This window comes from Rana temporaria, chromosome 3 (genome assembly GCF_905171775.1).
Source record: "Rana temporaria chromosome 3, aRanTem1.1, whole genome shotgun sequence".
Taxonomy (NCBI): Eukaryota; Metazoa; Chordata; class Amphibia; order Anura; family Ranidae; genus Rana; species Rana temporaria.
The window spans coordinates 396,628,439-396,653,491 of record NC_053491.1 but is presented as its reverse complement, the minus strand read 5'-3'; the positions used below and the strand labels follow the sequence as shown (position 1 = coordinate 396,653,491).

Here is a 25,053-nt window from a genome sequence, read left to right as displayed (position 1 = left end):
CCCTACTAGAACTTTCTTAACGAACAAGACAAAAATTCAGCACAGGCCTATAAAAATGCATATATATGACAAAACGATTAAACAACAGTACTGTATAATACTTTCTAAACCTAAGATACTGGGCCGGATTCAGAAAAGAGATACGACGGCATATCTCCTGATACGCCGTCGTATCTCTGAGTGGGGTCGGTCGTATCTATGTGCCTGATTCAGAGAATCAGTTACGCATAGATACCCTAAGATCCGACAGGTGTAAGTGTCTTACACCGTCGTATCTTAGGCTGCAATTTCAGACTGGCCGCTAGGTGGCGCTTCCGTTTTTTTACGCGAGGAATATGCAAATTAGTATTTATGCTGATTCAGAAACAAACGACCGCCCGGCGTTTTGTTTTTACGTCGTTTGCGTTCGGCTTTTTCCAGCGTATAGTTACCCCTGCTATATGAGTCGTAGCTAATGTTAAGTATGGCCGTCGTTCCTGCGCCGAGAATTTTTTACGTCGTTTGCGTAAGTCGTTCGCGAATAGGGCTGGACGTAATTAAGTTCACGTCAAAAGCATGACGATTTACCGACGTCATTTGGAGCATGCGCACTGGGATACGTCCACGGACGGCGTGGGGTCACTACTATTTTACATATTACATAGTACACGCCCCCAACCAGCCTATTTTGAATTGGGCGGGCTTAAAGATAGGCAAAGCTATCTGAATCCAGCCCACTGTGTCCAAAGATTACACTGACCACACTCAGCACTACATTTTATCTTCCATCCTATCCCATGCCACATTCTGAAACAGATTACGTAGATTTTTTAAAGGCAAATAGATTGTTAAATAAAAAAAAAAAGCACTTTGCTTGTACATTATTGGGTGATGGAAATTAGCAGAGCTTAACCGCATTTACTAAGCTCTAGAGAAAATGAGTGCAACTGCTCTTGCAAAGTGCACAGTCTATTTGCCTTCTGTAAATCCCCCCAATGTAAATTGAGAAGACACATTTTTTATAGTATAATGCAATATAAAATGTTTGTATGTTTGATATTAAATGTTAGATTCTAATTTTAATACAGGTGGAAAAACTCATCAGTACCTTTTTAATCACCTTACATTTCACAACTGGAGGTAATATATCACATACAGTATATCAAACATAAAAACATACACTTAGTACCGAAAGAGGGAGGTGTGCGCTCTCTCCACTGATCCGGGGCCACTAACCCCGCTGTTCTACAACCCTGCCCTCCCGGAGAGTAGGTCGACCCAAACCATAGACGACTATGACAGAGCTTCCTGGCCAACCGCCTGCCGCTTTGTAAATACTTCCTCCGGGACCTTCGCCACACCTGCGCCTTCTACACCCTCCCGCGTACCTTGGCTCACCCGGCTACATCTGTCAGCCTACTGCAAATCACTCCGCGACACTGGTCAGATTCATAGACCCCTGACGGGCTTCGAGCAGCTTTGCTCGCTCCCGGATACCCCACGACACACTCTCTTCCAGTTTTACAAGCTGATCTTGGAACACACCCACGACTCCTTACCCAGGTTTACAGCAGCTTAGTCGGAGGACCTTGGTAGAGACATTAGCGAGGCGGATTGGCGCAAAGCCTTTTTCTACACCCACAAGTCCTCTATCTCGAGCTATGCTCAAGAAAAGAATTATAAAGTATTGTCTAGGTGGTACCGTGTTCCAGTCACCCTCAGGGTCATGTTCCCATCCGCTCCTGACTCTTGCTGGAGATGCGACCTTGCCACAGGTACGTACTGTCATATCTGGTGGGAGTGTGATTTAATCCGCCCTTTCTGGGATTCAATTTTTCAGATGTATGCAGACCTCTATGACAAACCACTTGCTCCTTCCCCCTTCATAGCCCTCCTTTCCATCCTCCCAGGCTCCCTTAAATTCCAAAAGCACACTCTCTTGAAATTCTGTTTGAGCGCGGGCAGACAACTGATCTCCAGGCATTGGAAATCCCCTACCCCCCCGACCCCAGCCGAATGGGTATGTGAGATGAACAATATTATGCTTATGGAGGAGCTGCAGGCCAAGTCCCTCGACACCCATGCTAAATTCTCTTTCACCTGGGGTATATGGAGGCATTACTCTTCCTCAGACAAGCTTAAATCCAGGCTGAACCCAGCCTAAGGCCCCGTACACACGACCAGTTTCCTCGGCAGAATTCAGCTTCCGACCGAGTTTCTGGCTGAATTCTGCCGAGAAACCCGGCCGTGTGTACACTTTCAGCCGAGGAAGCCGACGAGGACCTCGGCGAGGAAATAGAGAACATGTTCTCTATTTCCTCGTTGTTCTATGGGAGCTCTCGTCCCGCCGAGCTCCTCGGCGGCTTCAGGGCTGAACTGGCCGAGGAACTCGATGTGTTTGGCACGTCGAGTTCCTCGGCCGTGTGTACGAGGCCTAACTCCCTGTTCACCTGTTGCGTCCCGGCCCACCCCACCTCCGAGATTGTGGAGGACCGCCACGGAGAGGAGCACACAGCTCCCCCCCCCCCCTCCACATCCAATTTGACTATTTCCTTATAATGTTTCATTTGATTCAAAGGTGGAACAGGATCTTTGACTGGGGCATCCACCCATAATGTGCCTGTCAATTTTGAGTAGACCTGCATTTCAAGTCTTAATTAGAATATAAAAAGGGTATAAGGGATAGGATGTAAGTCCATTTTCTAAGCTGATCTCTGAGCACGGTTATCCATAAAATATATTATTTACCTTATTTCTGGTCTCCAAGACTTCACGTGGGTCTGTAAAGAGTGGCACAAACTGGTTGGAGTTCTCAATACGGATAGGCATGCCGCTACTAGGCTTCACAACTTCATCTGCCTTTAGCCACTGTAGGTAGAAGAGTAGAGGTAATAAGTATGAAAAAGAAGAATTCCAGAACATCTGCTACCATAATGACATTATCTTTTATTTATGTAGCATTGTTGTATTATATATCATTTATAAAAGTAAACATTGATGAAATGAAAATCAACTAATACTGTTATCTGTGTGTATACTCAATATAAAGGTGACCATGTCTTGGGGCTCCCTACCGTAGTCCTTGGGCTGCTCACGCTGTCTTCAGCCACATTGACTCGTAGGTAGGTGTTGGGAGTGTTCAGCCAACGTGTCTTCTCTTTTTGCTGCTTCTGGGAATGCTGTCGTAATGTGGAGAGAGGGACCCCTTCCTCTTCAAAAATGAAAGAAGTTACAGTGGCTGGGATCTCCACATCACTCTTATGTCTTGTCTTTTCTTGCACAAATGGATGACGGTAAGTATAACCTGTACGGTAACCCTGTTGGAGATAACGGAATTTTTGTGATTTCAGGCAATGCCTGTGTAACTCACATCAAAGTTGGACCAAAGTAGCGCAGGGACTACTTTGAAGTAGGTACGACTTGAAGTCGTACTAATATGAATGGCTGTCATTGGAAATCATGGGGAATGACTTGCCATGCTACTTTGCAGTCCCCAATCGTGGGACAAGTCGTACAAGTGTGAAAGGGGCCTAAGGCCTAAGTCGCGTGATTTTACCGTGATTCGCGGCCGCGATTTTGGCAAGACAGTCATACGACTGTGGATCCGACTTTGCCCCACAACTTGAAGTACGACTTCAATGAGCAGGGACGTGACTTTGATCCCCCAATAATTAAGGGGAACTCCACGCCAATTTTTTTGAAAAAAAAAAAAACCTTCGTCTGGTATGGATTTTAGGGGGAACCCCACGCCGAAAAAATGGCGTGGGGTCCCCCCCCAAATCCATACCAGACCCTTATCCGAGCACCAGCATGGCCGGTCAGGAAAGGGGGTGGGGACGAGCGAGTCTAGTAGACATCCCAGGTATAATAAAATTTGAAAAAAACAAAATCATAAATTATAATATAATAAATACTTATAAATAATTATAACAAATAATATAACAATAATAAAAATTATTACTTTTAATTTTTTGATGACGAATTTTCCCACAAATCACTATCGCACAATTCTGCAAGTGATTCTAATTTATTATCGCTGTTTTTTAGCTGGTCTAAAAGCACTTTTGACATAAAGGGACACTTTTTGGTTGCTATGGACAATCTCCAGTTTCCAGGCAGAAAGAACAGTTTTTATTATATAAAAGTAAATGTAGGGCACTGGACAGACCACTAGGTACAAAGGGGGTGTGTATTTTTGTTCATACAGTACTGTGATCTATAAGATTACAGTATACTGTATGTATTGTGTCGTAACGTCGCAGGGAATGGAGCTCGGCGGCACTCAGCACTGTGAATCAAGCGAGGAGGACACAGCTCGATCACACAGCGGGGAGGCATCGCAGGATCCAGGGACAAGGTAAGTAACTCTGTCTGTGGACACTGCGAGGCCATCCCGAGTCTGGCTCGGGGTTACCGCTTTTGGTCCTGAAATTTCACCCCGAGCCAGACTCGGGAATACCGCTCAGGGGGTTAAAACAGAATTACAAAGAGGCAAATAGTATTTATGAATTGGAAGGTCAGCAATGGAAGCCTGTGTCTTTTTCTCAGCACAGTTTTGCTTTAATCTAAATTCTTAAAGTCACCTTGTGACAATAGACATGGGCACAAAACAAGATCTGCATATGAAACCAGGCACCCTATCACGTGTGCACATAGCACTAGTTTTAGTCTCTCTATCCTCTATTGCACTCATGGAATTTTTTGTATCGCCTATGTATTTACTTTTTAGGCCTCATGCACACTGGATGTTTTTGGACGTTTTTTCAACTGCTGTTTCATGGGCAAAAAGGGAAGCTGCCCCGGGCCCAGTCATTGCTGTGAGGTCCAAAGCTGCTGCCTCTTGAGCCTGCACTGCCTGCATGTGCCCCTTCTATTTCTGAATAAACACAGTAAGTGATCTGTACTGTACCTTGAAATGTCACTAAAGCTCCCCAACAGGGTTTAAAAAATAAATAATAATAATATTATAAAAAAAAAAAAAAATTGTAAGAAATAATAAAATAAATAATAATAATAATAAAAAAAAAACACTGAAACGTCCACTTCTCTGCTGATATACATGCATGTGTGTTTGTGCTCTGAGGTGCACACTCTAATGCAATAGGCTGCGCACACCAATGTATACATATGTATGGGTGGGATACATACACTGTTCGAGTTTTGTTTTTTATTTTTTGTTTTAAAGCGGAGGTTCACCCTAAAAACATGTATATACCATTACATTCAGCATACTTGCGACATGTACAGTATGCTGTTTTTTTTCCTCTGTACATACCGTATTATTGTTCGTTTCCGGGTTCTCACTCCCGCGGGAATAGGCGTTCCTATGCAGTGGCGCAATGTCACCTAGGACTTAGCCCACATGATTGACGTGCTTCCCCCCGGCGCATAAGGAGCGTCACGAGTTCTTAAAATAGCCGAACTGGGAGTCGGCTCTATACGACGCCTGTACACAGACTAGGAGCCGTGTAGAGCTGACTACGCAGGCACCGTAAAGAGCGGACTCCCAGTTCGGCTATTTTCGGAACTCGTGACGCGCCTTATCCGGGGAAGCACGTCAATCATGTGGGCTAAGTCCCAGGTGACACTGCCCCGCTGCATAGGAACGCCTACTCCCGCGGGAGTGAGAACCCGGAAGCCAGGTGGAAAAGAACAATAATACGGTATGTACAGCGAAAAAAACAAAACAAACAGCATACTGTACATGTCGGAAGTATGCTGAATGTAATGGTATATACATGTTTTTAGGGTGAACCTCCGCTTTAAGTTAATTTAGTTTGTATTGCCATTTCACTTGAGCTGAAGACACCACTGATGGAATGGTGTGGACTCTATGCAAACAAAACCATTCTCTGCTTGTTTTCTTACTGCTTATGGAGTCTATACTTGAAATGTTTGTACTCTATATTATCTTGTACAAAAAAAAAATTCTTGATTAAAAAAAAAAAAAAAAAGTGGTGAAATTGCTACATATAAATATTGCGTCTGGCCTCCAATATGGTTGTTTTGTGCCCATGTTATAATAATAATAGAAAAATAAAAAAAGATGCATCACGTATCTGTACTATAAGGATGCTGTTCTTGGCTCCTATTGTTTTTGTTCATAAGACCATATGCCTAGGCACTTGGTTAGATGACTTCAGCTAGAGGAGAAAATGAATGTCCGGGTAGATACTGGTAAGCGGTACCTGATAGTCAGTCCCTAAGTCCCCAAGCAAAGATCATGAGGACACACAGTATGCCAAAGCATAAAGTCACATGACCAACTGCTATGCAGCTTGAAGCAGTATTTGCAGCCCATGTATAAAAAATGATTATAACATGAGGCATACTGGTAAGGGTGTGTTTTTGGGGGTGGTAAGAGGGGTCATGAAAGGTTTGCAATTTTTTGTTTAACTTCCAGAGAGTGCATACTTACCAAATTATCCATCATTCTCATTAAAGCCTCAAACTCATGTTCACCAAGCCGACTTTTCTGCATTGGCCCAAACTTGCTGCCAGCCCAACCAACTGTACCCAACTCATGTGGGCGATATTTATCCCTGTCCAGCAGGATGAGGTTCTCTGGTCCTCCTGCACAAGGTACAGCTGATACCTAAAACATAATATTGTTTTTTGTTCAGTAACAGTTTAGTACATAGCTGGCACATATATATGGCAAAGCAATACATAGTATATTGTAAGATTACATTGTTCAAAAAATGTTACACTAGGTGATTCCTAACATTGTATTTAAGATGCAACAGATCATAATAAGGTATGAGTAAGCACCAGTAGTTACGGTGTGAAACATGTCAGCTGTTGATTGAATCTTTTGCTGTATGATTTTTAACCAATAAAGAAATTGTTGTTGGAGTGCAGCCATCCGGATTGAATTATTTTCTAGATCATAATAAGGCAATAGTTTTAGGCTAGGTTCAAAGCTATGAGGTTGGCGTGGTCCATGTTTGCACGGGCACAGCGGATCATTCACTTGAATCGGATGCTGTACCTGTGGGAAATGCAGGGAAAAAGTCCCTGCACCTTTTTAAAACTGAAGCTACAGGGAAATCACATGTAGGTTTTGTGCCATCTGATTTCCTGCACCCGAAAAAACACTGAGGGTCGGATTCAGGTAGGGGCGCGCATTGGTACGGCGGCGCAGCTTATCGTATTTACGCTACGCCGCCCTAAGTCAGAGAGGCAAGTGCTGTATTCACAAAGCACTTGCCTCCTAAGTTACGGCGGCGTAGCGTAAATGGGGCCATCGTAAGCGCGCGTAATTCAAATGAGGATGAGGGGGCGTGTTTTATGTTAATTTTTGGTGACCCGTCGTGATTGACGTTTTTCCAAGTGTGCATTGCCCCAAAGTACGCCGCAAGGACGTCATTGGTTTCAACGTGAACGTAAATTACGTCCAGCCCCATTCACGGACGAGTTATGCAAACGACGTAAAATTTTCAAATTTCCACGCGGGAACGACAGCCATACTTAACATTGGCTACGCCACCTAGGGGGCATGTTTATCTTTACGCGGCGTATCTCTTACGGAAACGGCGTATCTTTACTGCGACGGGCAAGCATACGTTCGTGAATCGGCGTATCTAGTAATTTACATATTCTACGCCGAAATCAACGGAAGCACCACCTAGCGGCCAGCGGAAAAATTGCACCCTAAGATACGACGTGCAGGCCGTCGTATCTTAGCTAGGTTTAAGTGTATCTCAGTTTAAGCATACACTTAAACTTACGACGGGCTTAGATTCCGAGTTACGTCGGCTTATCTACTGATACGCTGGCGTAACTCTTTGTGAATCCGGCCCACTGTGTTTAGATGCGTGGGTGGTACCATTAAGAATGAATGCGTGTGTAAAAGAGCTACGGGTGGTTGCAGGTGCGGGAACAGGTGCAATTTTTGGACCCGCAACCACCCAAACAAGTGTGGGGGGGCCCCCCCCCCCCACCCCTGCCCTATAGAGCGGACGCCCATGGATGAGGATGAATGTTACAGATCACTGATAAGCATGGGGGAATGGATCCTCAAAGAGAAATTTACATTTGAACTTCTCACTCAGAGCTCCACGTTTAAGTGTGCCAACACTAGATACAACCACTGAAAGAAAAGGCACAGCAAAAAAGACCCATTAGGCATGCCTCTAGCTTACGTTCTGCCCAGCTATGCTCTTTTTATTCACTTGGGTAGGATGGCTCTGCCTATCTTTCAATATATGCACCCAATAATCCCATAATTGTTTATTTATCGTACTCCTGATTGGTTGCCACCTCTTTAAAGGGATCCCACCCACTCCCTTTAGTTGTCCGATACAGAGTTCCGTTCCTAGCTTGTGTGTGTGCTGTCAGTTAGACACCTGGATTCTGTTTGGCTCTGATACTGACTGGTCAAGCTGTACCCTTGGTTGAATCCACCAGTCACTTTTAACCCAGGACTAATATCTATTGCACCTAAATCCTGGATACACCTAAGTATAGACAGTGGCTTGTCTATACATGAAGACTGCAAGATAGATTAGGACATAATACTTGAACTGAGACCAAGACTTTTGCCTATGTCATAAGACCACAAAATAAGTGGTGGGGGGAAAGGACTCTCATGGCATAAAAAATAAATATGATGACAAGCAGGTCAATAAAGGATGAGGAAAGGATAAGGTCATCTTAATGATGGGAAAATCTGTCCAGCTTCAATTTGCCACGGGTTCCAAGTCTATAGAGGGGTTGGAAACTAAAGATAATTAAGACAGCCACACTCCAATCCAACGTAGTTTTATTGTAGAAAAACTGGAAACAGGCACTACAAATCACAGCAATGGAACCTAGGACAGCTGACGCGTTTCACACTAATTCTAGTGCTTACATAAAGCTACGTTGGATTGGAGTGCGGCTGTCCTAATTATCTTTTGTTTCTAATTACCATGTGCATTGCCAGCACCCTCGGTTTCTGAGAAGAAGATTTCAACCAAACGAGACCTGCCTGGAGCGGCAATTTTCTGTCTCTCTATAGAGGGTTGCATGTCTTTTTGTGTAGAACATTTTTATGGCTAATAGAACAACTATTGTCAAAAAGGCATGGGAAGCCAGTCACTGTCATAAGGGGAAATGCATGTTTGCAATGCAAAACTGCTGTGTTACTGCTACTGACAGATTGCATCATATGTGCCATTTTTATTTAACCCATAGGTCCTCCTAAATACCTTCAATGGTCATAAGAGTACATCAAATTCAGCAATATATAATAAAAACAAAATGGTCAGAATTTTATTGGTATTATGGTTTGAGGGTTATTGTCCTCTATTACATATAGAGATGTAAATGACAGGATAGCCACAAGGGAAACTGCAACCAATAGCAATTGAGACATTTAATGAGATTGGAGCACAGTCCCACTGGGAAGCAAAATGACTTAATCACCATGGTAAAATTCACGAGTAAAAGCTGAAAAACCACTGAGAGGAGAACAAGCTAACAGCGACACTCGGTTTAATAGGATAGAAAACTTGTCCCAAAGGGTTCGACTTCCCCAGACTACAAAAGCTGGCTTAAAATCCTCCAATGTCATAAACAGATAGTTGCAGGGTAATTTTTTTCTATCACAATGGAATTCGGTTCACTCTCTCCTGGTCTCATTGAGTCTGTAAGCCGCTCAGTTCAGTAGTTTAGGTTTATTTTTCAAAAACAACATTATTCTGAATACAGTCTTTAGACATGCATGCTAAAGGATAGGCTGGGGTTTAAAAGGAGCTATAGTGCAATTGTTTAGCCTATGGTTAAAGGAACACTAAAGATTCGTTTTTTATTAGATCAATTGATTGCTGTAAGCTAGAACATTTAAATATCACTTACCTTGTTCTTCCTTTTGACCTCCAAAATACAGTAATCCAGGTTTGAAAATGCCTTTTCTTGTCTCTCCTCTTCTTGCTTTCCACCAGCATCTGAGCCGTTTTGCATGGTGGAAAGCAGAATGTGCTCACCCCCTCCCTATAACTACAGCCCTGCGTGAAGATGCTCTCTTATCGCTCACAGGCATGGAGGCTAAAGCCTCGTACACACAACCGAGTTTCTCTGCAAAAACCAGCAAGAAACTTGCTGGGAGATATTTTTTTGCCGAGGAAACCGGTCGTGTGTACATTTTCGTTGAGGAAACTGTCGAGAAACTCGACGAGCCAAAAAGAGAGCATGTTCTCTATTTCCTTGACGGGAATGGAGAAAATTGGCTTGTCGAGTTCCTCGACAGCCTAACAAGGAACTCGACGAGGAAAACGATGTGTTTCGCCCGTCGAGTTCCTCGGTCGTGTGTACACAGGCATGGAGGCTAAAGCCTCGTACACACAACCGAGTTTCTCTGCAAAAACCAGCAAGAAACTTGCTGGGATTTTTTTTTTGCCGAGGAAACCGGTCGTGTGTACATTTTTCGACGAGGAAACTGTCGAGGATCTCGTCGAGCCAAAAAGAGAGCATGTCTTCTTTTTCCTCAACGGGAATGGAGAAACTTGCTTTGTCGAGTTCCTCGACAGCCTAACAAGGAACTCGACAAGGAAAACGATGTGTTTTGCCCGTCGAGTTTCTTGGTCGTGTGTACGAGGCTTATGCCTAATGGGAACTGTAGTTCCCATTAGGCCATGATGTAGCAAGAATGAATACGCACCGCAAACCAGGAAGTCAGTGAGAATAACGATTCAGGAGTGACGGAGGTGAATAAAACGGCTCGATTTCAACAGGTATCAAACTAGTTATAATGCAAAACATTACTTTTTACTTTATCAGCTACTGTCAGACTTTAATTTAAGAGGAAAATATTTTTGTCTTTACAACCCCTTTAATCAAGTAATAAAGCTTAACTCAAGCCAGCATGTTTCTTTTCGTTTTGAGTAGTGTGGAATGTTTAGAACCTCTATGAGGTTTTTGTTGTTGTCTATGACTCTCTTCACTGTGTGTGTATAGCAAAATTAGGGATGAAAAATTAAGAAGTTTAATCTTCCTGATATTTTGGTGAAAATCTGTGGCTCTTGATAGAATTGTAAGATTTCACAAAAATGTCACTATTATGGCAAAATGCATTGGAGTCAATGAAGAAGGCAATATTAGGGTCTTTTTGGTGGGGTTTTAAGAGGGAAACTGAATTTAAATGGTTTATGATGGTTATAAAAGCTATTTTCAGGTTTTCTGGGTCTGTTATTTTACCCCTAAAAAAAGGCCCCAAGAAAACAGTAAAAAAAATTAACTAACAGTACTCAAATTAAATGAATAACCAAGCTACCCTAAATACATTCCCAATCAAAACAGGAAAACAAAATAAAGAGTAGGGACAAAGGAAAAGTTTTAAGGATGTGGCACCTACCTTACTACCCTCTGGCTTTATAACTGTTTCTCTAAATCAGGGTAGGCAACCTTTGAGAGATGGAGATCTACTTGAACAACACTAATGAAGTCAAAGATCACCCCCCCCCCCCCCACTCCCACCCAAAAAATAAGATATAAAGCCCGACCTTTTTTTTTTTATAAAATATTTTTACTCAGAACTAAAATAAAATAAGTATTACAAGAGGTGCAGGGTTTAGGAGTGCACTATGCAGAGAAGGCAGGGTTCATGCATTAAACTTAGAATGCAGTGATTATGAGTGCGTTGCGCTCAGAATGCAGGGTCAAGGAGTGCATTTTATGCTAAGAATGCAGGGTTCAGGAGTGCATTTTATGCTCAGAATGCAAGGATCAGGAGTGCGTTTTACGCTCAGAATGCAGGGATCAGGAGTGCGCTACGCTCAGAATGCAGGGATCAGGAGTGTGCTACGCTCAGAATGCAGGGATCAGGAGTGCATTTAATGCTCAAAATGCAGGGATCAGGAGTGCATTTTACGCTCAGAATGCAGAGATCAGAAGTGCGTTGCGCTCAGAATGCAAGGATCGGGAGCGCATTTTACGTTTAGAATGCATGAATCAGGAGTGCATTGAGTTTAGAATGCAGGGTTTAGAAGTGCGTTTTACGATCAGAATACAGGGATCAGGAGTGCGTTGCGCTCAAAATTCAGGGTTAACCACTTCAGCCCTGGACCATTTGGCTGCCAAATGACCGGGCCACTTTTTGAGATTCGGCACTGCGTCGCTTTAACTGACAATTTCGCCGTCGTGCGACTTAACTTCCAAACAAAATTGACGTAATTTTTTTCCCACAAATAGAGCCTTTTTTTGGTGGTATTTGATCACCTCTGCGGTTTTTATTTTTTTAAACTATAAACCGAAATAGAGCGTAAATTTTGAAAAAAAAGCAAGGGCCTGGCAAGGATTGGAGGGGGGACCCTACAGCGTTTTATTTCTGAATTTGTAAATACTGGCAATTCTGTTGTTTACATTCTGCTGTCAGAGGTTGTTAAGGACACAGCGGCCGCCCACTCCTTAACAACCATGACAGTTACTGGTTGTTAAAGACACCGGTGGCCACCCACTCATTAACAACCAGTTAAAACCAAACATGTTCCTTAAATATCGCATGCCTGGACCACTACTTAAATACTGAATGCATTTACTTATTTATTTATTTCCTTTTGTAAATTGAATTTAACTGTGTTTTATGCAGTATTTACTGAACGTTTTTGCTTAATGCAGTAAAGTACCACAACAGTGAATTGACATTTTCAGGATTGCATGCGGTATTTGGAAAAACACCTAAATACCGCATATGATCTGCTTTTTCTATTTAATGCTACACTAGCTGTTTTAAAACTTGCATTAGTTGACATAGAAAAAAAAGGCCCAATTTTTTTGTTTTGTGTCATCTTTTTTTTTTTTTTACAAGACATTGTCACAGACAGAAGCCCTGCTTTTTCTCCAATAAAGAATCAATAAATGTATTTATTGCGGATTCAATAGTGTCATAGCAGAAATGTATAAATTACTCTGGACCATATGAGATAAAATAGTAGAAGCCCACTTTTAGCAAACTGTTTACCAATCTGACTATGACATCACACATATGCATGTATTATGTTTACAATAAAACACATGGATTGGCTTATTGAAATCCATTCATCATTGATTCATATAGAATATATTTACCTGAATTTCACAAGCTTCCTGTAAGTGGAAAATCTTATAGAAAGCTTCCTCCACGGATTCACCTAATGCCACAACACCGTGATTTCTCAAAACCAGTACCTGTGCAGGGCGACATTAAACAATCCTCTGTTACAAAAAAAAAAGACAAGGCTGATAACAAAAAATACATTAAATTCAGTGATTTGTACAGTTGATGCAAGGACAAAGATGTGACCCAACCTTGCATGTCGGTCCTAGACACTTCTGTAGTTCAATTCTGTCCTTCTCATCTTCCATGTCTCCATTAAAGTCATAGTATACCACCTCCCCTGCCAGCAAAGCATCATGAGAGATAGGCAGGAGACCACATTTCATTGCTGACACCTACATTAAAAAAGAGCTATTAGTCAAAAGAAACGTCTGTACTCCTAATAGTGCAACAGTTTCAATGCTGTCCAGTGTGTCACAGTGATTTTACCGCAGTCGTAGCCGCTGTATGTAGCTGGATGATACACTTTACATCCGGACGTGCTGAGTATATGGCAGAGTGCAAGCTGAAGTCACTAGCTTCCACCTCAAAGATGGTGCTGCCAACCTCTACCACCTCACCCAAAATGTTCACCTTCACCTGTAAGAGATATATTTGCATAAGATTGTTTTGTTCTTCCTGTGTGGACCATCGTGCTGCATTGCAAGACAATGGAAATCACATCATTTGCTATGGTGCCAATTTACATCAATGCAATATAGTGCTGTATGTCTTTTGAAAAGTTGCAGATGCTTCCTTTGCTGCATTTTTGGGCACATGGACTTCAACGGGAGCGCATGACAAACTCATACTTTGGGTGCCCTTTTGACCGTAAGAAGCAAGAAAATGCATACAAATTTGTACAAATGAGCAAAAATGTACAATTATGCAGCAGTACTAGTGTACACCAAGGCTAAAGCCCTGTACACACTCTCGGTTTTCATGGCGGTAAAAAGTCTGCCGTGAAAACCGAGAGGAAAGCCGAGAACCCGACAGGAAAACTGCCATGGAGCTTTGGCCGGGAATCCCAGCCGTGTGTATGCTCCATGGGCACTGCCTCGCAGTGTTTCCCATAAGCCTCGTACACACGACCGAGTTTCTTGGCAAAAACCAGCAAGAAACTTGCTGGGAGATATTTTTTTGCTGAGGAAACCGGTCCTGTGTACATTTTCGTCGAGGAAACTGTCAAGAAACTCGACGAGCCAAAAAGAGAGCAAGTTCTCTATTTCCTCGACGGGAATGGAGAAACTTGCCTTGTCGAGTTCCTCGACAGCCTAACAAGGAACTCGACGAGGAAAACAATGTGTTTCGCCCGTCGAGTTCCTCGGTCGTGTGTACAAGGCTATAGAGTATTAGTAAATCTGGCGGCAAAAAAGCTGCCGGGAAAATAGAGAGCAGGTTCTCTATTTTCCCGTCGGGATTCCTGTCTGTTTTCCTGACAGGAAAACTGCTAGGAAGCATACACATGTCCAGTTTTCCCGGCCAAAGGCTCTCTTGGCAGTTTTCCTGGCAGGAAATCCGGTCTTTTGTGTACGGGGCTTAAGTATAGATTCACATTAGACTGCATGGTAAAATGCATGGCAAAAATATCCAAAATGACACCAGAGGACTCTTTTTTGGGAAATGCAGAGTTTGATGTAAATGCTATCATTAATTAAAATAATTAAAGGGGTTGTAAAGGTAATTTTTTTTTTCCTAAATAGCTTCCTTTACCTTAGTGCAGTCCTCCTTCACTTACCTCATCCTTCCATTTTGCTTTTAAATGTCCTTATTTCTTCTGAGAAATCCTCACTTCCTGTTCTTCTGTCTGTAACTCCACACAGTAATGCAAGGCTTTCTTCCTGGTGTGGAGTGTTGTGCTCGCCCCCCTCCCTTGGACTACAGGAGAGTCAGGACGCTCTCTACGTTGCAGATAGGGAAAGAAGCTGTGTGTTAATGGGCGTCCTGACTCTTCTGTATTCCAAGGGAGGGGGCGAGCACAACACTCCACACCAGGGACAAAGCCTCGCATTACGGTGGTGAGTTACAGACAGAAGAACAGGAAGTGAGGATTTCTCAGAAGAAATAAGGACATTTAAAAGCAAAATGGAAGGATGAGGTAAGTGAAGGAGGAATGCACTACTGTAAAGGAAGCTATTTAGGAAAAAAATGTTTTACCTTTACAACCCCTTTAATGCAACATTGTGAATTTAAAGCTCACAAATAAGAAGTGCCAGTGAACCGGCAAACCCAGTCAATCAAGACAGGGAAGTGGGAGGTACTAATAACCTATACGTATGTTCAGAACAATGGTGGGGCCTGAATTATAAGCTGGTTATTCACTAGTAGAATTTCAAATAAAAATTTGTGCAAAATGAAAATGCCTAGGAAAATTCATGCGAAGATTCTCATACCATTTGAATATTGTTCAAAGATAGCTCAAGATTTTATTTGCTTTGAACATTCGATTTTGGAATGAATGGACTTAATCGTAAAAAAAAAAAAAACACATACGCGGTTGGAAATCCATACAATCAAGAAGAATTTTCCATCCTGCTCCTCTGAATTTTCTCGTTACTAATGATTAGAAACACGACTGAATGTTCTTACACGGAAAAATGCTGAAAATAATTCTACTAGTGTACAGCCAGCTTTACAGTCAAGGTTCCCTGGAAAGGAAATGTTTTCACAAATAATATCTGCATGCCACATCTGTACTCACAAGGATGGAAGCAGTCACTTCATTACAAACTACTCCTCTGGGGTTAATTAGGAAATGGTCTTGTTCCTTATTTACTCTTATCTGAAATGAGATTATATATACAAACATGAGATAATATGACAGGTAAAATAAAATCTGTAGGATAATTTGTTTTCACTGAACACATTGGGGCAGATCCACAGAGATCTGCACCCACGCAGCGTATCAGAGATACGCTACGCCGCCGTACCTTACCTGGCTTTAGTTTGAATCCTTAAAGATTTCGTGCTGGCGGGGTAACGGCGCGTAATTCAAATCAGCGATTAGGGGGCGTGTTTCATTTAAATGAAGCGCGTCCCCGCGCCGAACGAACTGCGCATGCGCCGTCCCTAAATTTCCCGCCGTGCATTGCGCTAAATGACGTCGCAAGGACGTCATTTTTTTTAACATAGACGTGAATTACGTCCATCCCGATTCACGGACGACTTACGCAAAAAAAAAAGAAAAAATTCAAAATAAACGCGGGAACGACGGCCATACTTAACATGGCAAGTCTAACTATACGCTGCAAAACACCAGCTTTAACTATACGCCGGAAAAAGCCGACTAGAGACGACTTAAGAGAATGCGACGGCCGCGCGTACGTTCGTGAATCGTCGGAAATAGCTAATTTGCATACTCGACACGGAAAACGACGAGAACTCCACCCAGCGGACGCCAAAGTATTGCATCTAAGATCCGAAGGTGTACGAAGCCATACGCCTGTCGGATCTAACCCAGATGCCATCGTATCTTGGTTTGAGGATTCAAACCAAAGATACGACGCAGGAAATTTGAAAGTACGCCGGCGTACTCGCTCTGGATCTACCCCATTGTCTGCTAAAGCAGAAATACAACTTCATATATGTGTATAACTGTTGCTATGCTATGCTACTCAACCTCTTCCTCCCGGACTCACCTCTTAAGCCTCGTACACACGATCGAGGAACTCGACGGGCGAAACACATCGTTTTCCTCGTCGAGTTCCTTGTTAGGCTGTCGAGGAACTCGACAAGCCAATTTTCTCCATTCCTGTCAAGGAAATAGAGAACTTGCTCTCTTTTTGGCTCGTCGAGTTTCTCGACAGTTTCCTCAACGAAAATGTACACACGACCGGTTTCCTCGGCAAAAAAATATCTCCCAGCAAGTTTCTTGCTGGTTTTTGCCGAGAAACTCGGTCGTGTGTACGAGGCCTTATGGTGGTATCTCAATGGGAACAGGATGTCAGAGCTTTTGAGAAAGAGCAATGGGAGCAAGCCTTACAAGCCGTTACCTAATGTTCTTTAAATGTGGCTCAACGTCTTTCAGAATTATATCGTTTTGAGAGTACACTATACACCGGTAAGATTGACCCGCATGGGGGTGCGATCGGATGCCACCTGCACCAGATGCTGTAGGGATCATGGGGATTTGATACAATGTCTATGGAGGTATCCAAAGCTACATTTATATTGGCAGAAGGTTATAAATACTCCTAACGGGGTCTTCCAGATCCAGATTCCAGGTGACCCTAAACATTGCCTATTGGGTATCTTAGGACCTACATGTTCCATGAGGCATTGTAAAACTCTGATATTCACAGTCATGACTAGGCATGATGGGAATTGTAGTTCCCGAACAGCTGGAGGGCCATAGTTTGAAGATCTCTGCCCCTAGATGATCTCCCAATGGAGGACACTCCTAGACAGGATGTTGCCAGGACTTTCTTTCAGGCCCGTAAAATAATTCTGAGGCACCGGAAGTCTACAGACCCTCCCACAGTGCAAGAATGGATTACTCAAATGGGTCAGACCATCCGACTAGAGAAGCTTATTTACCAACACAGAGGTAAAAGGGGTAAATTTGATAAATTATGGTCCCCCTGGCTAGATGTACCGGGTTTAGCCCCAGTGAAGAGGGTTGTCGCCCCAGACCCAGAAGAAGAGACAACGTACAGGTATGTTGTTTCGTGCACCCGGGCCGCCCTGCCGCATTAAATGTGCGGTGGGCGGTCTGGAAGCGGTTAAAAGAAACCCATCATGATAGACATATGGAACTGCCACTGCTGAGTTATATTAAAGGTGCAAGCTCCATTGCTTTCATTATCTTTGCATCCCTAATTGGTGCATATAAGGTCTCCTGACAGCCCAGACCATGTAGCTTGTACCCTCAAAAACAAATCGGCAAAAGTAGCTTTCATATTTCTATTCTAAAAGATGTCCTATAATAAAAAGGAAAGAAAAAAGCAATGCGAAATAATCCATGGCAACTATTTAGAATTATCTTTCATTATACCGAATGCTCTAATTTGTTGGAATGTGACCTTTATTGTTCCTCTTTGTTGCATTGTTCTTGGCCTGATTGTCACTAAAAAACAGGTCAATACAATTTTTATGATGCTAATGAGTATTCATAGGAAAAAGCTTCTTGTGTTCTCAGCAGAATAGATGGACAGAATGCTATCAAAATTAATTATAAACGTTACACATTTTCACTAGAAGACCAAGCAACGTGAGAGCTTTATTGATCTGAAACCTTTCCTGGAAACAGATCTAATAAAGACAAGACATGCTGTCAGAGATCCATCACTGGCGCCCATAAGCACACCTGCACTTTATATTTCCATCACAAATGCCATAACAATGCGAAGATGCAACAACAATGTTACCAGAACTTTAGGCTAAACTCTTAATTTGTGTTGCCTCAAATATGCAAGACTTGTGGGGCTGATTTACTAAAACTGGAGAGTGCAAACTCTGGTGCAGCTGTGCATGGTAGCCAGACAGCCTCCAACTTCAGCTTGTTCAATTAACCACTTAAGACCCCGGACCTTTAGGCAGGTAAAGGACCTGGCCAGTTTTTGCGATTCGTCACTGCATCGCTTTAACAGACAATTGCGCGGTCGTGCGACATGGCTCCCAAACAAAATTGGCGTCCTTTTTTTCCCACAAATAGAGCTTTCTTTTGGTGGTATTTGATCACCTCTGCAGTTTTTATTGTTTGCGCTATAAACAAAAATATAGCGACAATTTTGAAAAAAATTCAATATTTTTTACTTTTTGCTATAATAAATATCCCCCAAAAATATATAAACATTTTTTTTCCTCAGTTTAGGCCGATACGTATTCTTCTACCTATTTTCGGTTAAAAAAAAATCGCAACATTATGGCGGACACTTCGGACAATTTTGACACATTTTTGGGACCATTGTCATTTTCACAGCAAAAAATGCATTAAAAATGCATTGTTTACTGTGAAAATGACAATTGCAGTTTGGGAGTTAACCACTAGGGGGCGCTGAAGGGGTTAAGTGTGACCTCATCTGTGTTTCTAACTGTAGGGGGGCTGGACGTGTGACGTCATTGATCGTGTTTCCCTATATCAGGGAAAACAACGATCAATGACAGCGCCACAGTGAAGAACGCGTTTCGTCATATAATTGACTTCATCTGTGGGTGAAGATGAAGTCAATTCTATGACGAAACGCGTCTGGTTGGGCTAGGACGACTGTCAATCTAAGTGAAGTCATCACGCTGATCGGCACTGGCGTGTGTCAGCATAGCGGGAGAAACAAACTATAAACAAGCGATGGATGCCGCCCTGGATGCTTGTTCCTGTGACCCGATCTAGTGGTGACCGTTTTATATGATGTATTGCCCGATTTTTTCTACTAAATTGTAAGTGCAATTCCTACCTTTTATGTTTTGAAAAATTAAAACTAAACGGAATTATGCTATGTGCCACCATTTGTCTTTTTCCTCACATGGAAGTTGAGATCTAAAGAGGATTGGATTGGATTCACCCCAAGCTGGGATTTGTGTTATTATACAACGCTCATTATCCAGCATTGTCTGGTAAGAGTTTTACCTGACTATTGCACGAGTGGTGGTGGTGGTGGTTATAAGGATATTACTGGATCTACTCCGCTGGATATATTTCTATTTTCTTCTCACGGATCATCTGTTGGGACTATTTCTTTGACCATTGTCTTTCCAAATGAACTTTGGACTTACATATCATAGTGTATTAATTCCAATAGGAGCGCTGCTTTATATATATATACTGTTTATATGTTGTTTGTCATTTAATTATACAAAATCACCTATCTGTAGAGGTTGTGTCAAGAAATTTCATAAAGTGTCCAACATTTGGGTGGTATCCGCTTATACTAATGCTGGTTCTAAGGATGACTAGTTAACACTTGGATAGGTAATGAATGGTATGTATTGTTGTACAACTCTACATTTATGCTTCATTAGAGGGAGGCTTTCCTGACACATAAAATATTGGAGAGTGCGTATTTTCATAAATTCCCGAGTTAGCTCTGTAGGATGTTTGAGAGTGGCCAATAAGAATCCTAATATTTCAGCCTGCGCGGAGGGTTGGAGCGTACCAACTTTTCAATAGTTTAGAGTGCCTTGATTTTAGCTAGGTTGTTTTTATTGTGTTTTGTTTGTTTGTTTTGTCTTTTTTTTTTGCTATGCAATTGAGCCTGGGTATGCCCAATAGGCTCTGTTATATACAGGTAACTTCAAAACCTGCAATACAAATAATAATAGAATAAAAAAAAGCTTGTAGGAGGAGTTTTATTCTACTCTAAAGCCTCGTACACACGACCGAGGAACTCGACGGGCGAAACACATCGTTTTCCTCGTCAAGTTCCTTGTTAGGCTGTCGAGGAACTCGACAAGGCAAGTTTCTCCATTCCCATCGAGGAAAAAGAAGACATGCTCTCTTTTTGGCTCGACGGGATCCTCAACAGTTTCCTCGTCGAAAAATGTACACACCACCGGTTTTTCTTCGGCAAAAAAAAAAATCCCAGCAAGTTTCTTGCTGGTTTTTGCCGAGAAACTCGGTCGTGTGTATGAGGCCTGACTGTCCTATGAGGCTGCAGGACCCCCGACCCTCTTTCTGGCCCTGTGCTGATTGGCCCTGTGCTGATCACATGCACCCTCCCAAGAAAAAAAAACTCTCTAGCAATACACACCAAACTGAGCATGTGCAGAATGCCTCCAAGGCTCTGTTCCATCGGGAGATAAATTAGGGACTGTGTAAGAAGGGGAGGATCAGATAAGACAGGATCAATTTTTTACACAATGTGCAGGATTAACCCCTATAGGTGCCTCAGTGAGTATAACAAGCATGTTTTACCCTATATAGAGACTCATTTTTATTGTTGTGGGTTTAGTAACACTATAAGCTTTGACAGAAAAACCTGGAAGCTGATTGGTTTCTATGCAAAGCTGCACAGGTTTTGCCCTCTCCAGTTTTAGTAAATCAACCCCTGTGTGCAGCAGATTCCTATAGCAATCAGTAATGAAGCTCTAAATGAATTGATGACATCACTACCAGCACGATAAGGCAAAGCAGCTTGGGATTGAAGAAGAGCCCAGAGAAATGCTCACTGCCTCCAATGACTGCTGCAGAAACACAGTCGAAAAATGCTATGGTCCCCAATGACATAACCAATGACCAAAGGTAGCCCATGACCCATATATTTAGGGAAAAAATACAGTTTATATTTGCCATTCCTAGACCCATCACTAGTTTCTGTGGGGTCAGGGTATATTTTGGATTTTAGCTGTTTTGTTAATGCTGGCAGGATGTAGAACTATAAATGAAGCAAAAATGATATACCAGAAGTGACTTACAGAAGCAATGGTCCCGCTGAGCTGAGCCCATCCATACAGGTCTATGAGTCTGTAGATGCTGGCAAGCTTACATCTCAATAACCTCTCACCCTTCGCCAGAGGCATTGACTCATTGCAGTGGAGGTCATTAATAGGTGCCACCATGGATGAGTCTGAAAAATAAAATCAGTTTGTTCTAGTATAACTGGCTGGACACAAATACAAATTACGGTAATTGGCAGATAAAACATCTTCTGTATATGCATGTACCCGAACTGTGCATCTAGCTGCTCCTGGAGATCAGCTTTTAAAGGCCTGTTCACACTAACCCATATGAGAAAATTACTAATCTTATTGTATGGGTGCAGTCTCTTCTATGCCAGTGGTGGGGGGCAGTGCCTCAAGTTTTTACAAGGAAAGGCATTATTTACTTTTTATTTTTTTTTACTTTATTGAAATGCCAAAATGATATTTTATCTGCATAGACCAACATTGACATTGGGTGAGCTCCAATGTAATGCAGTAAAATGCAGCATGTCTGCTCTTTTCTGGAATACACCGCAACCCACCTGAAGGCAAGGTTGCACTGTTGCAGTGTGAACAGGGCATATAGAAGACAATTGTTTTTTATGTGCCCTTGCGGTGACTGGTGTTGACCAAGTGCAGAAAATCACCAGTCCCTATTTCACAGCAGCAGCTTTGTCTGATTTGTCGATACCCCCACCTCTCGTTCCCGCCCACCAGCCCTGCACTTACCCCATCTAGGTCGCAGGCAGCTTAGGCACTTTTCTGTGTCTCCTCCTCCTCCTCGGATGCCAATATGGTCACTTCTTCTCTCGGCCAATCCTGCTTTCTGATTGGCCGTGAGGAGAATCGGGAAGACAATAGCGAATATTAATTGTGCTCTTAACCTTTAACAAACCCAGCAGGTTTGTATTAAACATACTTGGGTAGATTCATGTAGGAGATACGACGGCGTATCTCCAGATACGCCGTCGTATCTCTGAGTGTGCGGCGTCGTATCTATGCGCCTGATTCATAGAATCAGTTCCGCATAGATTTGACTAAGATCCGACTGGCGTAAGTCTCTTACGCCGTCGTATCTCATTTGCAATTTTAGGCTGGCCGCTAGGTGGCGCTTCCGTATATTTACGCATTGAATATGCAAATTAGGTAGATACGCCGATTCAGAAACATACGTTTGCCCGGCGCATTTTTTTACGTCATTTACATTAGGCTTTTTCCGGCGTATAGTTACCCCTGCTATATGAGGCGTATCCTATGTTAAGTATGGACGTCGTTCCCGCGTCCGTGAATGGGGCTGTGCGTAATTTACGTTCACGTCGAAAGCATTGGCTTTTTGCAGGTTAATTTCGAGCATGCGCACTGGGATTCTTTCGTAAAAAAACGTCAAATACGTGGGGTCACACTACATTTCTATAAAACACGCCCACATCATCCACATTTGAATTAGGCGGGCTTACGCCGGACCACATACGTTACGCCGCTGTAACATAGGGCGCAAGTTCTTTCTGAATACGGAACTTGTGCCCTAATTTACGGCGGCGTAACGTATCTGAGATACGTTACGCCCCGCAGAAAGATACTCCATTGTATCTGAATCTACCCCACTGTATACACCGATCAGGCATAACTTTATGACCACCTACCTAATATTGAGTAGGTCCCCCCTTTTGCCACCAAAACAGCCCTTACCCTTCACAGCATGGACACCACTAGACCTGGTATGCTGTGTTATCTGGCACTAAGCCATCACTAGCAGATCCTTTAAGTCCTGTAAGTTGTGAGGTGGGGACCCCATAGATTGGACTTGTTTTTCCACTACATGGCACAGATGCTCAATTGGCTTGAGATCTGGAGAATTTGGAGGCTCATTGTTGTGTACCTCAAACCATTCTTGAACCATTTTTGCAGTGTGGCAGGGCACATTATCCTGCTGAAAGTCAAAATAACATCCACATCAATGTCAGGACCCAAGGTTTCCCAGCAGAACCTTACCCGAAGCATCACACTGCCTCCACCGGCTTGTCTTCTTTAAAAAGTGCATCCTGCTGCCATCGCTTCCCCATGTAAGCAACGCGCAAGCACCCAGCCATCCACATGATATAAAAAAAAACATGATTTATCAGACCAGGCCACGTTCTTCCATTGCTCAATGGTCCAGTTCTGATGCACATGTGCCCATTGCAGATGCTTTTGGCTGTGGACATGGGTCAGCAGGGGCACCATAGGTGCGCGCAACCTATTGTATTAGGGTGTGCACGCTAAAGCTCAAGCACACGTGTGTCTACATATATACCACGCGGACAGAGAGATCGGGCTCCCTGCCGGCACAGTGAAAGACAAGTGTGTTAGTACTTCTCTTATGGCAGAGCCAGTAAGATGGAGATCTTTCCCATCATCCTGCTGGCACACAGAGCGATAATGATATTGTGCATAGGGTGATTAGGGTGTGCCCAGGCACATCCGGCACACCCTGTATACACACCTATGAGGGGCACCCTGACTGGTCTGCAGCTATACAGCCCCATACACAACAAACCGCAATGCCCATTTTATCTGCTTTCAACACATCAACTTCAGGGCCAACATGTTTACTTGCTGACTAATATATTCCACTGACCTTGAGATGCAATTGTAACAAGATAATCAAGGTTATTCACTTAACCTGTCAGTTGTCATAGTTTCAGTATATGTATAATATAAATTAATAATTTCTCTGTGCAAAGCTATTGATTCTCAAACACTGTACAGAACCTTAAATAGTAACATTGAAATTGTGACGAGACCCTTGCTCGCCCAGGTCCTGCTCTCCCGACACTCCTCTGCTACCAGTGAGTCAGCTTGCAGATTGCAACGTCTGATGGTCCAGTCATCCAAGGTTCCGGGATCCGAATTACAGCTATGTGCCATTCGGACCCATTAAGAACAAACACCAGGCAGGCTGTATGTAAGTTCCAACAGGACTCTTTATTTTCAAATACACAGCACACTTTTATACAGAATTTGGAACATCCCACTCCCAACAACCGCTTTCCTATTGGTCAATTGTAAAGTATATCCAGTCTTCACTCAAGTCCTCCTTGACCATGCAAATGAGGACTTGAAATTGTCAACAGGGATTGGTCCAATAGCTTGGATAGAAAGACTTGTGTATTGAGACAGAAGCCCCAGGGGGTAATCAATGTACACAATAACCCGGTCTACTTAATTACTACCTCTGAGAGGTTACATTGCTTTAGACAATAGAATGCTAATTCAATACAGCTGACAGGAGGCTTCTGACCTTTAGAACAATAAACACATACATCTAGATTCAATTAACCTTCAATCCATAGTTTTTAGCCAGACGGAGCGTCTCCGACACCCGCTCTTAACCTGCAGAGCACAATAAAAGGTATTTCTCTAGCTGGTTCCACTTAGCATTTCAATAGCCGGTGTCCTTGCATTGAATGTCCCTCTCCTGTGTAACAGATGTCAAGTAGAAACACTTTAATATCTTAAGATCCATGACATTACTTCCCCTGGGAAACAGTCCAACAGCCGCAGTGGGACCCAAACGGGTCAACTCGAGGATGTTGGAAAAGTAGTCTTAAGGTTCCAGGACTGTCCGCTGGGATGACCCATCTGCCTTCCTGTTTTGAGGTCCTGGCCCATAATCGGATGGCAAG

At 42.9% G+C, this 25,053-nt stretch overlaps 1 protein-coding gene across 5 annotated transcripts in view; it reads right to left on the bottom strand.

Annotated features, from left to right (window-relative positions):
* Positions 1-25,053, bottom strand: part of ADD2 (adducin 2) — a 126,974-nt gene that overhangs the window by 19,687 nt on the left and 82,234 nt on the right. For all 5 annotated transcript variants that reach the window (XM_040345857.1, XM_040345859.1, XM_040345856.1 and 2 more), the window contains 8 exons: positions 21,383-21,534; positions 15,735-15,815; positions 13,484-13,633; positions 13,246-13,389; positions 13,027-13,125; positions 6,398-6,574; positions 3,054-3,296; positions 2,728-2,847 (listed from right to left, as the gene is read on the bottom strand). In XM_040345857.1, coding sequence (XP_040201791.1) covers positions 2,728-2,847; positions 3,054-3,296; positions 6,398-6,574; positions 13,027-13,125; positions 13,246-13,389; positions 13,484-13,633; positions 15,735-15,815; positions 21,383-21,534 — 1,166 coding nt within the window. The remainder of the gene's footprint in view (positions 1-2,727; positions 2,848-3,053; positions 3,297-6,397; positions 6,575-13,026; positions 13,126-13,245; positions 13,390-13,483; positions 13,634-15,734; positions 15,816-21,382; positions 21,535-25,053) is intronic.